The sequence below is a fragment of the Heteronotia binoei genome, chromosome 6 (genome assembly GCF_032191835.1).
Source record: "Heteronotia binoei isolate CCM8104 ecotype False Entrance Well chromosome 6, APGP_CSIRO_Hbin_v1, whole genome shotgun sequence".
Lineage (NCBI taxonomy): Eukaryota > Metazoa > Chordata > Lepidosauria > Squamata > Gekkonidae > Heteronotia > Heteronotia binoei.
In genome coordinates, this window is record NC_083228.1 from 145,028,331 (window position 1) to 145,046,523 (window position 18,193).

At 48.6% G+C, this 18,193-nt stretch overlaps 1 protein-coding gene across 1 annotated transcript in view; it reads left to right on the forward strand.

Moving 5' to 3' along the window:
* LOC132574389 (lipoma-preferred partner homolog) overlaps nucleotides 1–18,193 on the forward strand; it is a 116,886-nt gene that overhangs the window by 5,611 nt on the left and 93,082 nt on the right. The window contains exon 2 of the mRNA XM_060242752.1: nucleotides 7,449–7,572. Within this exon, the coding sequence (XP_060098735.1) occupies nucleotides 7,449–7,572 (124 nt within the window). The remainder of the gene's footprint in view (nucleotides 1–7,448; nucleotides 7,573–18,193) is intronic.

An 18,193-nucleotide genomic window follows, 5' to 3' on the forward strand; every position in this document is an offset into this window, starting at 1 on the left:
TGTGGAGGTTCTCTTTAGTCACCATGGCTAGTAGCTCTAGATCAGGGGTGTCAAACATGTGGCCCAGGGGCCGAATCAGGCCCCCAGAGGGCTCCTATTAGGCCCCAGAGCAACTGGCTGTCATCTGCTTCCTTCTCCCTATCCCTTCCTTCTGCATAACAGCTTGCCTTGCAAGGCTTGCTCAATCGCATAGGAACTACAGAGCAAAACCTCTGTTTTCTCCATTGGCTGAGGCTCCTTCCTTAGGAAGGAAGGGGATAAGGCAGAGCTTGTTTTTCCAGGGTCTCTCAATCGCACAGCAGAGATACTGAGACAAGCCTCTCTTTCCTATTTATTGGCTGAGGCCTCCTCCCTCCAATGGCCCCTCCAGTCCAACACTCTGTGTCACATAAGAACATAAGAGAAGCCCTGTTGGACCAGGCCAGTGGCCCCTCCAGTCCAACACTCTGTGTCACATAAGAACAGAAGAGAAGCCCTGTTGGATCAGGCCAGTGGCCCTTCCAGTCCAACATTCTGTGTCACATAAGAACATAAGAGAAGCCATGTTGGATCAGGCCAGTGGCCCCTCCAGTCCAACACTCTGTGTCACATAAGAACAGAAGAGAAGCCATGTTGGATCAGGCCAGTGGCCCTTCCAGTCCAACACTCTGTGTCACATAAGAACACAAGAGAAGCCCTGTTGGATCAGGCCAGTGGCCCATCCAGTCCAACATTCTGTGTCACATAAGAACATAAGAGAAGCCATGTTGGATCAGGCCAGTGGCCCCTGCAGTCCAACACTCTGTGTCACATAAGAACACAAGAGAAGCCCTGTTGGATCAGGCCAGTGGCCCTTCCAGTCCAACATTCTGTGTCACATAAGAACATAAGAGAAGCCATGTTGGATCAGGCCAGTGGCCCCTCCAGTCCAACACTCTGTGTCACATAAGAACATAAGAGAAGCCATGTTGGATCAGGCCAGTGGCCCCTCCAGTCCAACACTCTGTGTCACATAAGAACAGAAGAGAAGCCATGTTGGATCAGGCCAGTGGCCCCTCCAGTCCAACACTCTGTGTCACACAGTGGCCAAGAAACCCCCCCAAAAAACCCAAATGCCATCAGGAGGTTTACAAGTGGGTCTAGGAGCCCTTCCACTTTGCTCCCCCCCCCCCAAGCACCAAGAATACAAAACATCACTGCCCCAGACAGTAATATACTGTGGCTAATAGCCACTGATGGACCTCAGCTTCCTTTACCCAGTTCCCTGGGTCCTATGGGAGAGATACAAAGAAAGCACCTTTAAGACCAACAAGTGCTAACATTTTAAGTTTTCTTGAAAAAAAAAATTATTTGTGTTTGTCTGTATCCTTTAATACAGTTTCTATCTCTGCTATCTAATCTTAAATAGATACACACATGGCCCGGCCCGACAAGGTCTCATTTATGTCAGATCTGGCCCTCATAAGAAATGAGTTTGACGCCCTTGCTGTAGATAGACCTCTTTTCCGTAAGAATATCTTCATTTCCTTGTTTCTCTTCCACTATTTGAGAGGACCCGGAGCTGGTAAGAGAAGAGGAAGCAATCTACATGAAAAACAAACACTGGATTAAAATGAATCTCCAGTTTTCATCATCAATCAATCAATCAGTCATTTTATTTATATCCCGCCCTCCCCGCCGAAGCAGGCTCATTAAACTTTAAAAAAAATATGCTGGATCAGGAAGTCCCTTTGTGGGGAATGAAAAAGCCAAGAAGCAAATGCCTTCTCTCCTTTTTAAAAAATTTTCGGGCTTTCTGTGGTGTCCTCTTTATTTCCATTCCAAACTTGCCCATAACCAGGGCTTTTTTTTTCCATAGAAAAAGCCCAACAGGAACTCATTTGCATATTAGGCCACACACCCCTGATGTCACCGTGGTTTCACATATGGTTTTTTGTAGAAAAAGCCCAGGAGAAGCTCCTTTACATATTAGGCCACACCCCACAGAGATGGAAATCGCAGGAAATCACCACGAGAATGGACTTAGTGGGAAAAATTCTGGAAACAGCAGAGCTGGACTTTTTATCCCAGCTGTTGGCTGGGAAATCTAAGGAAGAAGCAAATATTGGTTGAAATTCTATGTCTGGTTAGATACTCAAGACTCTTACGTTTCTCTGGTGTGAACTTATATCTCCCTTTTCCTATATTCTGTATTTTAAGATTGCTTTTACTGGAAATGTCAAATTCAATAGCTATTTTAACAAAAAAAGATTTATAACACTAAATATTAAAACGCTGAGAGACAACGATATGTGACAATCTATGTATTTTAAGAAAGTATTGCAGATGTAGGCTTGTATAATTTGAAAGGGCTCTCATAAGAACATAAGAGAAGCCATGTTGGATCAGGCCAATGGCCCATCCAATCCAACACTTTGTGTCACACAGTGGCCAATATATGTGCATGTATATACACACACACACACAAGAAGAAGAAGATATTGGATTTATATCCCGCCCTCCACTCCAAAGAGTCTCAGAGCGGTTCACAATCTCCTTTACCTTCCTCCCTCACAACAGACATCCTGTGAAGGAGGTGGGGCTGAGAGGGTTCTCACAGCAGCTGCCCTTTCAAGGACAACCTCTGCCAGAGCTATGGCTGACCCAAGGCCATTCCAGCAGGTGCAAGTGGAGGAGTGGGGAATCAAACCCGGTTCTCCCAGATAAGAGTCCACACACTTAACCACTACACCAAACTGGCTCTCCAAATACACACACAAATATATATATATATATATATATATATATATATATATATATATATATATATATATATATATATATATATATATATATATATATATACACACACACACACACACACACACACACATACACTCTGGCTAATAGCCACTGATGGACCTCTGCTCCATATTTTTATCCAGTCCCCTCTTGAAGCTGGCCGTGCTTGTAGCCGCCACCACCTCCTGTGGCAGTGAATTCTCTATGCAGATTAAGACTGATTAGTAATCTTTATTTCTTTTTTCCTTCTTCTTCCCCATTCCAACGTTTTGGAATTAATAAAACTTTTAAATGTCATATTAGGCCACACCCCCGACGCCAAGCCTTCCAGAACTGCGTTCCTGCTAAAAAAAAAAGGCCCTTCCCATAACAATCCGACTCACTTTCAGCCACGACTCGTTCAAGGGGATATCATGCCTAGCCACGCTCGGTTTCGACCCACCTTCCGGAAAAAAGCCGCCGAGCAAGTGATAAACACCTTTCAGTGAAGACGTTTGAGCGCCGGGCACTAATGAACGCTTCCCCTCACCCGGGCGGCACCATTTATGTTCATTTTCCCCCCCCCCTGCCCATTTGCAAGCGATGTACCAGAGGTTCCTTTCTTGGAATGGAAATAACTTCAATTATGTGTTCTCAACCAAAGAAACATGGAAATTATCTTCTTTTCAGAAGGTAGAATTAGCCCAATTTAGACCTGAAGAGCTGCCAAAAAAAACATCCCTTGCTGATATTTTTCTTTTTTTCATTTTTCCCCCCTCCAGCTTCTTTAGATATGTATCAAATGTATTTATTTTTATTTTATTTCTACCCTGCCCTCCCCGCCGGAGGAGACTCAGGGCGGCTCACAATGTAGAAATCCACGATAATAAAATAAGAGTAAAACAGCCAGCTGTAAAATAATCCATTCAATAAAATAATATGTTCAGAATTAAAATCAGCATTACATGGGGTAAAAGGATTACCATGGGGTAAAAGGATTACTGAAGGAGGATAGGGAAATGGCTGAGAAGCTGAATGCATTTTTTGCCTCCGTCTTCACTGTGGAAGATGAGAACTTTTTGCCCGCCCCAAAACCAGTAATTCTGGAAGGGGTGTTGAAAGACCTGAGTCAGATTGAGGTGACAAAAGAGGAGGTACTACAACTGATGGACGAATTAAAAAACTAATAAGTCACTGGGTCCGGATGGCATACATCCGAGAGCTCTGAAAGAACTCAAAGTTGAACTTGTGGATCTTCTAACAAAAATCTGTAATCTTTCACTGAAGTCTGCCTCCGTTCCTGAGGACTGGAAGGTAGCAAATGTCACCCCCATCTTTAAAAAGGGTTCCAGAGGAGATCCGGGAAATTACAGGCCAGTCAGTCTGACTTCAATACCGGGAAAGTTGGTAGAAACCATTATAAAGGACAGAATGAGTAGGCACATTGATGAAACACGGGTTATTGAGGAAGACTCAGCATGGGTTATGTAGGGGAAGATCTTGCCTCACTAACCTGTTACATTTCTTTGAGGGGGTGAACAAACATGTGGACAAAGGCGACCCGATAGATGTTGTTTACCTTGACTTCCAGAAAGCTTTTGATAAAAGTTCCTCATCAAAGGCTCCTTAGTAAGCTTGAGAGTCATGGAGTAAAAGGACAGGTCCTCTTGTGGATCAAAAACTGGCTGAGTAATAGGAAGCAGAGAGTGAGTATAAATGGGCAGTCTTCGCAGTGGAGGACGGTAAGCAGTGGGGTGCCGCAGGGCTCGGTACTGGGTCCCATGCTCTTTAACTTGTTCATAAATGATTTAGAGTTGGGAGTGAGCAGTGAAGTGGCCAAGTTTGCGGATGACACTAAAATGTTCAGGGTGGTGAGAACCAGAAAAGATTGTGAGGCACTCCAAAGGGATCTATTGAGGCTGGGTGAGTGGGCGTCAACGTGGCAGATGCAGTTCAATGTGGCCAAGTGCAAAGTCAGGCACATTGGGGCCAAGAATCCCAGCTACAAATACAAGTTGATGGGCTGTGAACTGGCAGAGACTGACCAAGAGAGAGATCTTGGGGTCATGGTAGATAACTCACTGAAAATGTCAAGACAGTGTGCATTTGCAATAAAAAAGGCCAACGCCATGCTGGGAATTATTAGGAAGGGAATTGAAAACAAATCAGCCAGTATCATAATGCCCCTGTATAAATCGATGGTGCGGTCTCATTTGGAGTACTGTGTGCAGTTCTGGTCGCCGCACCTCAAAAAGGATATTATAGCATTGGAGAAAGTCCAGAAAAAGGCAACTAGAATGATTAAAGGGCTGGAACACTTTCCCTATGAAGAAAGGTTAAAACGCTTGGGACTCTTTAGTTTGGAGAAACGTCGACTGCGGGGTGACATGATACAGGTTTGCAAGATTATGCACGGGATGGAGACGGTAGAGAAAGAAGTACTTTTCTCCCTTTCTCATGAGGGTATTGGATAAAAATAGGGAGCAGAGGTCCATCAGTGGCTATTAGCCACAGCATATTATTGGAACTGTCTGGGGCAGTGATGCTCTGTATTCTTGGTGCTTGGGAGGGGGGGGCAAAGTGGAAGGGCTTCTAGCCCCACTTGTGAACCTCCTGTTGGAACTTGGAGGGGTTTTTTTGCCACTTTGGGACACAGAGTGTTGGACTGGATGGGCCACTGGCCTGATCCAACATGGCTCCTCTTATGTTCTTATGTGGCACAGAGTGTTGGACTGGATGGGCCATTGGCCTGATCCAACATGGCTTCTCTTATGTTCTTATGCCCTTCCAACTCTTGATTCTGTCATTGTATGACTTCGGAGCACCTTGTTGTAGTACTGGACTGGAATCTTGTTCTTGCCGCTGCCCCCCCCCCCTCCACAGCAGATTTTCAATCTTTGTGTAAATATTCCAAATTTCCCTGTTCCTCTATTTATACAATCTTCCCGTCGGACCCATTTATCCTTCTTCTCCCATATTATGCTCGATTGCCTGTTACACACAGAGTCTCATAACAAACTTCTCCCCTTATATCCTGACCTATTTAGAAGCCAGTGTAGCACAGTCCGATATTTGCTTAATGATGCTATCACAGAAACCACTAATGCGGTAGCCAGATTTCTAGCAGAAGCCGTTGTTCTTAGACATAGGCTTTTTATATGAATTTTGGTTGAATTTTAATCATTGGAAGTGTACGTTGCAATGTATCGTTTAATGCTATTGTGCCATTAAAGGTATTTTGATTTGATTTGAGATTTGGAGTGGAGGACAGGATATAAATCCAATCCAATAGGGAAAGTGTTCCAAACCTTTAATCATTCTAGTTGCCCTTTTCTGCGGTTTTTCCAATTAAAGCATTGAAAAAAGTGCAGAAAAGGGCAACTGGAATGATTAAAGGTTTGGAACACTTTCCCTATGAAGAAAGGTTGAAACGCTTGGGACTCTTTAGCTTGGAGAAACGTCGACTGCGGGGTGACATGAGAGAGGTTGACAAGATTATTCATGGGATGGAGAAAGTAGAGAAAGAAGTCCTTTTCTCCCTTTCTCACAATACAAGAACTCGCGGGCATTCGATGAAATTGCTGAGCAGTCGGGTTAAAACGGATAAAAGGAAGTCCTTCTTCACCCAAAGGGTGATTAACATGTGAAATTCACTGCCACAGGAGGTGGTGGCGGCTACAAACATAGCCAGCTTCAAGAAGGGATTGGATAAAAATATGGAGCAGAGGTCCATCGGTAGCTATTAGCCATAGTATATATATATATGTGTGTGTGTGTGCGTGTGTATATATATGTGTGTATATGTATGTATGTATGTGTGTGTGTGTATATATATATATATACACACACACACATATATTGGCCACTGTGTGACACAGAGTGTTAGACTGGATGAGGCATTAGCCTGATGCAACATGGCTTCTCTTATGTTCTTATGTAACACAGAGTGTTGGATTGGATGAGCCATTGGCCTGATCCAACATGGCTTCTCTTATGTTCTTATGTGACACGGAGTGTTGGACTGGAGTGGCCATTGGCCTGATCCAACATGGCTTTTCTTATGTGACACAGAGTGTTGGACTGGATAGGCCATTGACCTGATCCAACATTACTTCTCTTATATTCTTATGTGACACAGAGTGTTGATCTGGATGGGCCATTGGCCTGATCCAACATGGCTTCTCTTATGTTCTTATGTGACATAGTGTTGGACTGGATGGGCCACTGGCCTGATCCAACATGGCTTCTCTTATGTTCTTATGTGACACGGAGTGTTGGACTGGATGGGCCATTGGCCTGATCCAACATGGCTTCTCTTCTGTTCTTATGTGACACAGAGTCTTGGACTGGAGGGGCCACTGGCCTGATCCAACATGGATTCTATTCTGTTCTTATGTGACACAGAGTGTTGGACTGGATGGGCCACTGGCCTGATCCAACATGGCTTCTCTTCTGTTCTTACGTGACACAGAGTGTTGGACTGGATGGGCCACTGGCCTGATCCAACATGGATTCTCTTATGTTCTTAATATCATCTTCTTTATGACCAACAAAACTTTATTCAAGGTACAGTCTTCTTCTTCTTCTTCTTCTTCTTCTTCTTCTTCTTCTTCTTCTTCTTCTTCTTCATCGCTGAGCCTTGTGTCTGCTGCCCTGCTTCCCACGGTAGACTTGGAGACACCCAAATTGTCTGTTCCTCTCTTCCCCAGAGTGGACAACCGAGCCCCAACCCTCCCCCCTGCGCTCCTTTATTCAGACCAGAGGATGAACTGGAGCACCTGACAAAGAAGATGCTGTACGATATGGAGAACCCCCCTTCGGATGAATACTTTGGTAAGTACGATGTTAGTGCTTCAGCCGTGGTGTCCTCTGGTGGCAGAGAGTTCCTCAGGCAGCTTGTGCACCATGAAAAGGAGGGGGGGAATCTTCTAGCATTCATAAAGCATTTGTCTAATGGGCTAGGCAGGGGTATCCATTGGTACTAGGATTGCCAAGTCTGACTCAAGAAATATCTGGGGACTTTGGGGGAGGGGGCAGGAGACTTTGAGGGTGGAAGCTGCTCTGAGACTCTGATTCAGAGAGAAGGGCGAGGTATAAATCTGCAGTCCTCTTCATCTTCTTATAACATTCATAAAGCATTTGTCTAATAGGCTAGGCAGGGGTATCCGTTGGTACTAGGGTTGCCAAGTCTGACTCAAGAAATATCTGGGGACTTTGGGGGAGGAGGCAGGAGACTTTGAGGGTGGAGCCAGAAGCAAGGGTGTGACCATGATTGAACTCCAGAAGGAGTTCTGGCCATCGTATTTAAAGGGACCACACACCTGACAGCCAGTGGTTCAGTACACAGACCGTTCTCTGGGAGAACCGGGTTTGATTCCCCACTCCTTCACTTGCAGCTGCTGGAATGGCCTTGGGTCAGCCATGGCTCTTGCACAGCTGTCCTTGAAAGGGTGGCTCCTGGGAGAGCTCTCTCAGCCTCACCCAGCTCACAGGGTGTCTGTTGTGGGGGGAGAAGATATAGGAGATTGTAAGCTCCAGCATACGATCTTGTAAGAGTTTGTAAGGCTTGTAAGAGTTTCCAACTCAACATTAGGAAGAATGCCCTGACCGTTAGAGCAGTTCCTCAGTGGAACAGGCTTCCTCGGGAGGTAGTGGGCTCTCCTTCCTTGGAGGTTTTGAAACAGAGGCTAGATGGCCATCTGACAGCAATGAAGTTTCTGTGAATTTAGGGGGAGGCATTTTTGAGTTTCTTGCTTTGTGCAGGGGGTTGGACTAGATGACCCTGGAGGTCCCTTCCAACTCTATGATTCTATGAACTTCCTGACCTTTAGAGCAGTTCCACAGTGGAACAGGCTTCCTCGGGAGGTGGTGGGCTCTCCTTCCTTGGAGGTTTTAAAACAGAGGCTAGATGGCCATCTGACAGCAATGAAGTTTCTGTGAATTTAGGGGGAGGCGTTTGTGAGTTTCTTGCATTGTGCAGGGGGTTGGACTAGATGACCCTGGAGGTCCCTTCCAACTCTATGATTCTATGAACTTCCTGACCTTTAGAGCAGTTCCTCAGTGGAACAGGCTTCCTCCTCGGGAGGTGGTGGGCTCTGCTTCCTTGGAGGTTTTAAAACAGAGGCTAGATGGCCATCTGACAGCGATGAGGATCCTGTGAATGTAGGGGGAGGTGTTTGTGAGTTTCCTGCATTGTGCAGGGGGTTGGACTAGATGACCCTGGAGGTCCTTTCCAACTCTATGATTTTATGATTCTAAGCTGCTCTGAGACTGATTCAGAGAAGGGAGATGTATAAATCTGCAGTCCTCTTCATCTTCTTATAACATTCATAAAGCATTTGTCTACTGGGCTAGGCAGGGGTATCCATTGGTACTAGGATTGCCAAGTCCAATTCAAGAAATATCTGGGGACTTTGGGGGAGGAGGCAGGAGACTTTGAGGGTGGAGCCAGAAGCAAGGGTGTGACCATGATTGAACTCCAGAAGGAGTTCTGGCCATCGCATTTAAAGGGACCACACACCTGAGAGCCAGTGTTTCAGTACACAGACCGTTCTCTGGGAGAACCGGGTTTGATTCCGCACTCCTTCACTTGCAGCTGCTGGAATGGCCTTGGGTCAGCCATTGCTCTTGCACAGCTGTCCTTGAAAGGGTGGCTCCTGGGAGAGCTCTCTCAGCCTCACCCAGCTCACAGGGTGTCTGTTGTGGGGGGAGAAGATATAGGAGATTGTAAGCTCCAGCATACGATCTTGTAAGAGTTTGTAAGGCTTGTAAGAGTTTCCAACTCAACATTAGGAAGAATGCCCTGACCGTTAGAGCAGTTCCTCAGTGGAACAGGCTTCCTCGGAGGTAGTGGGCTCTCCTTCCTTGGAGGTTTTAAAACAGAGGCTAGATGGCCATCTGACAGCAATGAAGTTTCTGTGAATTTAGGGGGAGGCGTTTGTGAGTTTCTTGCATTGTGCAGGGGGTTGGACTAGATGACCCTGGAGGTCCTTTCCAACTCTACGATTCTATGATTCTAAGCTGCTCTGAGACTCTGATTCAGAGAGAAGGGAGATGTATAAATCTGCAGTCCTCTTCATCTTCTTATAACATTCATAAAAGCATTTGTCTAATAGGCTAGGCAGGTTATCCGTTGGTACTAGGGTTGCCAAGTCTGACTCCAGAAATATCTGGGTACTTGGGGGGTGGAGCCAGGAGACATTGGGGGCGGAGCCAGGAGCAAGGTTGTGACAAACATAATTGAACTCCAAAGGGAGTTCTGGCCATCCCATTTAAAGGGGCCGCACACCTTTTCAGTGCCTTCCCTCCATTGGAAATAATGAAAGATAGGGGCACCTTCTTTGGGGGCTCGTAGAATTGAACCCGGGACCTTCTGCATGCCGAGCGGAGACTCTGACACTGAGCCACCGCCCCTTCCGGGAATGTCCCAGGCGTTAGCACAGAGTTGCACCTCTGCTGCGCAGGCCTTTGGAGTGAAGAAGCCACCCATTCGCGCCATCAGCCAGAAAGCAGAGAGGAAATGGGCAGAGGACATTGACTTTGATTTGCACTAAACGCTGGCTGCCGCGGGGATTCGGTGCCAGGGCAATCGTGGCAGGGCAAATAGCCGCCCGCTAATCATATCATTAGGTCAGATGGAGAAGGCTGCATCGCCGCATATTAAAAGTCGTTTGAGAGCAGATAGGTTTTGAACAGAAGGATCTAATTAACCTCCCTGGAAAGCTCGGAGGCATTGCATTAAGTCATGAAAATAATTCTGTCCAAATAATTACATTTGAGAAGCCCGGCTGGCTCGGGAAAAGGCTGCTTGACTGGGGTTCATTAACTGTTCTGGGCTGGAATGGCAGGCTTCTGGTTCCGGGGCTCGCTTTGACTCAGCTCGCCCGTTTCTGCTTGATCTAGGGTTGCCAGCTTCCAGGCGGGACCTGGAGATCTCCTGGAATGACAGCTCATCACCAAACTACAGAGAGGGGGTTCCTCTGGAGAAAAGGGCTGCTTGGAGGGGGGCGGGGTGGAGTCCACGGCGTTATGCGTCCCTGAGGTCCCTCCAGTCCCCAAATCCCACCCTTCGCACCCCCGACCTCAAAAGCTCCAGGAATTCCCCGACCCAGAATTGGCAACCCAAGTCTAATCAGAGCAATTCACTTTGTATGCAAAACGGAAGGAAGAGAATTTACTGCCACAGGAGATGATTGGATAAAAATATGGAACAGAGGTCCATCAGTGGCTATTAGCCACGTGTTTGTGTGTGTGTGTATCTGTGTATACACACACACACACACACATATATATATATACACACACACACACATATACATATAGATACATATATATATACACATATATATAGGTACATATACATATATATAGATACATATACATACACATACACATACACACACACACATATACAGTGTTGGACTGGATGGGCCATTGGCCTGATCCAACATGGCTTCTCTTATGTTCTTATGTGACACAGAGTGTTGGACTGGATGAGCCATTGGCCTGATCCAACAGGGCTTCTCATGTTCTTCTGTGACTCAGAGTATTGGACTGGAGGGGCCACTGGCCTGATCCAGCATGGCTTCTCTTATGTTCTTATGTGACACTGAGTGTTGGACTGGGTGGGCCAGTGGCCTGATCCAACATGGCTTCTCTTATGTTCTTATGTGACACAGAGTGTTGGACTGGAGGGGCCATTGGCTTGATCCAACAGGGCTTCTCTTATGTTCTTATGTGATACAGAATGTTGGACTGGATGGGTCATTGGCCTGATCCAACATGGCTTCTCTTATGTTCTTATGTGACACAGAGTGTTGGACTGGAGGGGCCATTGGCTTGATCCAACAGGGCTTCTCTTATGTTCTTATGTGATACAGAATGTTGGACTGGATGGGTCATTGGCCTGATCCAACATGGCTTCTCTTATGTTCTTATGTGACACAGAGTGTTGGACTGGGTGGGCCATTGGCCTGATCCAACATGGCTTTTCTTATGTTCTTATGTGACACAGAGTGTTGGACTGGATGGGCCATTGGCCTGATCCAACATGGCTTCTCTTATGTTCTTATGTGACACAGAGTGTTGGACTGGATGGGCCATTGGCCTGATCCAACATGGCTTCTCTTATGTGACACAGAGTGTTGGACTGGACGGGCCACTGGCCTGATCCAACATGGCTTCTCTTATGTTCTTATGCGACACAGAGTGTTGGACTGGATGGACCATTGGCCTGATCCAACATGGCTTCTCTTATGTTCTTATGAGGTGATAGCAGCCAATATTCTGTCTAAGCTTCAGAGTCTTGCGAGCAAAAATTCCACTTTGTGAGCTGCTGGCATTAAAGTTGTGAGCTATTGCATAAATTAGAGTGCTCTGGGGCCATGTTCCCTGAGCTCAGACAAAAATCTGTGAGCTGGAGGCTACAAACCTGTGAGCTGTCTCACGCTAACTCAGCTAAGAGGGAACACTGGTGGCGGCTACAACCATAGACTGCTGCCAGAGGGGACTGGATCAACATATGGAGCAAAGGTCCATCAGTGGCTCTTAGCCACAGGGTATAGATGGAGCTCTCAGTCTGGGGCAAGTGATGCTCTGTATTCTTGCCAGTTTGGTGTAGTGGTTAAGTGTGTGGACTCTTATCTGGGAGAACCGGGTTTGATTCCCCACTCCTCCACTTGCACCTGCTAACATGGCCTTGGGCCAGCCATAGCTCTGGCAGAGGTTGTCCTTGAAAGGGCAGCTGCTGTGAGAGTCCCCTCAGCCCCACCCACCTCACAGGGTGTCTGTTGTGGGGGAGGAAGCTAAAGGAGATTGTGAGCCGCTCTGAGACTCTTCGGAGTGGAGGGCGGGATATAAATCCAATACCTTCATCTACCTCACAGGGTGTCTGTTGTGGGGGAGGGAGGTAAAGGAGATTGTGAGCCGCTCTGAGACTCTTCGGAGTGGAGGGCGGAATATAAATCCAATATCTTCATCTACCTCACAAGGTGTCTGTTGTGGGGGAGGAAGGTAAAGGAGATTGTGAGCCGCTCTGAGACTCTTCCGAGTGGAGGGCGGGATATAAATCCAATATCTTCTTCTTCTTCTTCTTCTTCTTGGTTGGGGTGGGGGGACAGTGGGAGGGCTTCTAGTGTCCTGGCCCCACTGATGGACCTCCTGATGGCACCTGGGTTTTGGGCCACTGTTTGACACAAAGTGTTAAGACCGGATGGGCCATTGGCCTGATCCAACATTGCTCCTCTTATGTTTTTATGTAAAAATGGTGTGTGTGTGTGTGTGTGTGTGTGCATGTTTGCACCTGGAAGTCATGTTGACTTTTGGTGACTGGCCCCCTACCAGAGACCTTGAGGATATTCAGAGAAGTGGCTGAATAAAGCCTGTCTCTGCCCTCCCGACTGCTGGTATTCCTTTGCAGGTCTCCCATCCAAGTACTCCCCAGAGTCAGCCCTGCTTCCCTTCCGAGATCTGGCGAGATCTGGCCTGCCTGGGCTATCCAAGTCAGGGCGATACCACCCCCCCCCAAAAAAAAGGGTATTATTTACATTATGTTTATATCCCACCTCTTCTTTGCAGACTCAAGGCAGCTAACAGCATAAAATACACCATAAACAATAAGCAATATTAAAACAATAAAAGGAAAGGTCTCATTTATGTCAGATCCGGCCCTCGGAACAAATGAGTTGGACACCCCTGTTGTAGAGGTTCTGGAGCTCTGCTCCCGTGAGCTCCTGCCCCAAAATGAGGCCTGAGTCTAATTCATCTGAATGGGACTTAAAGTAAAAGTGAAGTCCCCTGTGCAAGCACCAGTCGTTTCCGACTCTGGGGTGATGCTGCTTTCACAACATTTTCATGGCAGATTTTTTTACAGGGTGGTTTGCCATTGCCTTCCCCAGTCACCTACATTTTCCTCCCAGCAAGCTGGGGACTCATTTGACCGACCTCGGAAGGATGGAAGGCTGAGAACCTTGGGCCGGCTACCTGAATCCAGCTTTCGCTGGGATCGAACTCAGGTCGTGAGCAGCGAGTTTAGACCACAGTACTGCTGCTTTACCACTCTGCGCCACGGAGCCGCTAGATCTACAGGAAAAGGAAAGGTCCCCTGCGCAAGCACCAGTCGTTTCCGACTCTGGGGTGACGCTGCTTTCACAACGTTTCCACAGCAGACTTTTTATGGGGTGCTTTGCCATTGCCTTCCCTAGTCATCTACACTTCCCCCCCAGCAAGCTGGAGACTTGTTTAACCGACCTCGGAAGGGTGGAAGGCGGAGTCAACCTTGGGCCGGCTACCTAAATCCAGCTTTCGCGGGGATAGAACTCAGGTCATGAGCAGAGAGTTCAGACCACAGTACTGCAGTACTGCTGTTTTACCACTCTGCGCCGTGGATAAAGCAATAAAGCAATCAGATAAATTGCAGTGGTGTTACTTCAGGCATATAATATTCCCTTTCTCAACGCGCACAGATCCCAGGCCGTTGATGCTAAAGCGCGATAGATCCAGATGTGGCGGCAGCCCTATCCCGTTAGATGTCCTATGCCATCCGAAACAGTTCAGTCTTTGCAGGCCCTGCAGAACTGCGTTAAGTCCCGCAGGGCCCTGAGGGCTTCTGGGAGGGTGTTCCAGAGTATTGGGGCCATCACCGAGAAGGTGGGAAAAAGCGGCCCTGGCAGTGGCTGCTACCTGGGCCTCCATAGTGAAGGAGGACTCCAGGAGCACTCCCGAGCTCTTAATCCTGGTGTCAGTGGCGCTCCATCAAAGGCTGGTAAAGGGATCACCCTTCCCGGGCCGCTGCGAAATAGATAGAACCTCCGTCTTCGTTGGATTCAGCTTTAGCTGACTCAGCCAGCGCCAGGTCCGAGTGGCACTTTTTTAAAAAAAAAATTGCTTTCAAGTTCTCCCTCTTCAGTGGCTGTTATGCGCTGCTCGTGAACCCAGATATCCTTGGGATCGGTTGTCTCGTCTGTGCCAAAAAGCAGGCAGGGCCATCGAGCTGACGTCAGTTGTTTGAAGGACGCGTCCAACTGTGGTGGTCCGGAGAGGGAGCCAAGAGGGAGAGAGGCCATCCTTTACGCACATCAGTCACTTTAATGGCCTGAGCAGTCATGAACAAGGATATCCGGTAAATGAGATGATTTAGCTTTTCTGGCCTGGGCAGAAGCAACTTCGGGCGGCAGAGATGGAGCAGAGGCTGCGCGGGCACTGAGCTGATCGTCACAGCACGGCCCCCGAGGCTGCCTTTGCCAGGAAACGGTAAGAACATCCGAAGAGCTGAAATGGGTCAGACCAGGGAGGGTCCATCTAGTCCAGCCTCCTGTCTCACACAGCGGCCAGCCAGTTCCTCTGCAGGGCCAACCAAAGGGCAGAAAGGCTGAGGCCTTCATAAGGATATCGGAAGAGCTCTGCTGGATAAGACCAGTGGAGGTCCATCTAGTCCAGCCTCCTGTCTCACACAGTTGCCGACCAGTTCCTCTGCAGGGCCAACCACAGAGCAGTGAGGCCGAGGACTTTATAAGAACATCAGAAGAGATCTGCTGGATCAGACCAGTGAGGGTCCATCTAGTCCAGCCTCCTGTCTCACACAGTGGCCAACCAATTCCTCTGCAGGGCCAACCACGGGGCAGAGAGGCTGAGGCCTTCATAAGGATATCTGAAAAGCCCTGCTGGATTAGACCAGTGAGGGTCCATCTAGTCCAGTCTCCTGTCTCACACAGCGGCCAACCAGTTCCTCTGAAGGGCCAACCATGGGGCAGAGAAACTCAGGCCTTCATAAGAACATCAGAAGAGCTCTGCTGGACCAGACCAATGAGGGTCGATCTAGTCCAGGCTCCTGTCTCACACAGTGGCCAACCGGTTCCTCTGCAGGGCCAACCACAGGGCAGAGAGGCCGAGGCCTTCATAAGGATATCGGAAGAGCTCTGCTGGATCAGACCAGTGAGGGTCCATCTAGTCCAGCCTCCTGTCTCACACAGTGGCCAACCAGTTCCTCTGCAGGGCCAAACATAGGGCAGAGGGGCCGAGGCCTTCATAAGGATATCGGAAGAGCTCTGCTGGATCAGACCAGTGAGGGTCCATCTAGTCCAGCCTCCTGTCTCACACAGTGGCCAACCAGTTCCTCTGCAGGGCCAACCACAGGGCAGAGAGGTCGAGGCCTTCATAAGATATCGGAAGAGCTCTGCTGGATCAGACCAGTGAGGGTCCACCTAGTCCAGCCTCCTGTCTCACACAGTGGCCAACCAATTCCTCTGCAGGGCCAACCACAGGGCAGAGAGGCCGAGGCCTTCATAAGAACATCAGAAGAGCTCTGCTGGATCAGACCAGTGAGGGTCCATCTAGTCCAGTCTCCTTTCTCACACAGTGGCCAACCAGTTCCTCTGGAGGGCCAACAACAGGGCAGAGAAACCTTCATCAGAACATCAGAAGAGCTCTGCTGGATCAGACCAGAGAGGGTCCCTCTGGTCCAGCATCTTGTCTCACACAATGGCCAACCACAATATATTTATTTATTTATTTGTTTGTTTTGATTTATATCCCACTTCCCCGCCGAAGCAGGCTCAGGGCAGCTCACAGCATAAAATCCCAACAAACGATTAAGATTAAATAAGTATTAACATTACACAATCAACAGTAAAACAAGATATTCAGTAGTTAAAACAGTTAAGGATATTAGTTTGGTGCTATTTCAATGGCCATGGCCTTTCTTCCGCTTCCACTTCCGTGTCAGTTAAACGCCAGTCGGAAGAGAACAGTCTTGCACTGCGGAACTGCGCAAGGTTCCGCAAGGCCCTCACTTCCTTTGGCAGTTGATTCCACCAGCAGGTGGCTCCAATTGAGAAGGTCCAGCCAGAAGGCATAAAACAGTGGAGGTCCAGCCAGAAGGCATAGAATCCAGTCTTCCCCTGATGTCGGCTCTGGGATTCAAAGATCAACTTCTTCTGAACTTTGAGGTTTCCTGTGATCATCATGGCTAGGAACCACTGATAGGCTTCTCTTCTCCATAATTCTGTCTATTCCCCTTTTCAAGCTATGTGTGCTTGTGGCCATCACTGCATCCTCTGGCTGCGAATCCCACATTTGAACCACTGTCTGTGTAAAGCAGTGTTCCCTTTTGTCCGTCCTGAGCCTACTGTCCGCCAGCTCAACTGGATGCCCTTGAATTCTAGCGTTTTGGAAGAAAAGGTTCTCCGAGCCAATTCCCTGCACCTCATGTAAGCAACCTTAAGGCAATCTCAGCAAAAACTGGAGAGCCAGTTTGGTGTAGTGGTGAAGCGTGCCGACTCTTATCTGGGAGAACCGGGTTTGATTCCCCACTCCTCCACTTGCACCTGCTAGAATGGCCTTGGGTCAGCCATAGCTCTGGCAGAGGTTGTCCTTGAAAGGGTAGCTGCTGTGAGAGCCCTCTCCAGCCCCACCCACTTCACAGGGTGTCTGTTGTGGGGGAGGAAGGGAAAGGAAATTGTTAGCTGCTCTGAGACTCTTCGGAGTGGAGAGCGGGATATACCGTATTTTTCACACCATAAGATGCACTTCCCCCCCCCCCAAAAAAAGTGGGGTAAAAAGTGTGTGCGTCTTATGGAGCGAAGGTACCGTACGTACCTTCCTCCGGGGGGGGCGATCCGCTGCCTCCGTCCCGGCGCTTCCCCGCGCCTGCCTGCCTGGCTCCAGCTCTGACGCTTACAGCAAGCGCCAGGATCGCTCCCTCCGCCCTCCGATCACAGCGCTTGCTTTAAGCATCAGTGCTGAAGCCATGCAAACAGGCAGGGAGAAAGCACGCCGCCCCCTCCACAGCCGGCGCTCGCGAAGCGCTGGGTTTGCGGAGGGGGCGGGTGCTTCCTCTGCCTAGCTTCAGCTGCTGCTTTCAGCAAGAGCTGGGATCGGAGGGTGGAGGGAGCGATCCTGGCGCTTGCTGTAAGCATCAGCTGAAGCCAGGCAGGCAGGCAGGGGAAAAGCATGCCGCCCCCTCCACAGCCCAGCGCTTTGCGAAGCGCTGGGTTTGCGGAGGGGGCGGGTGCTTCCTCTGTGCCTGCGTGCCTGGCTGGGAGACAAGCGGCGAGATCGCTCCCTACAAAGTGCTGGGTTTGCGGTGGGGGCAGAGGGAGCAATGTCGCCGCTTGTCTCCCAGCCAGGCACCTGCGTCTAATGGTCCGGAGCGTCCAATGGACCGAAAAATATGGTAAATCCAATATATTCATCTACCTCACAAGGTGTCTGTTGTGGGGGAGGAAGGGAAAGGAGATTGTGAGCCGCTCTGAGACTCTTCGGAGTGGAGGGCGGGATATAAATCCAATATCTTCATCTACCTCACAGGGTATCTGTTGTGGGGGAGGAAGGGAAAGGAGATTGTGAGCTGCTCTGAGACTCTTCGGAGTGGAGGGCGGGATATAAATCCAATATCTTCATCTACCTCACAGGGTGTCTGTTGTGGGGGAGGAAGGGAAAGGAGATTGTGAGCCGCTCT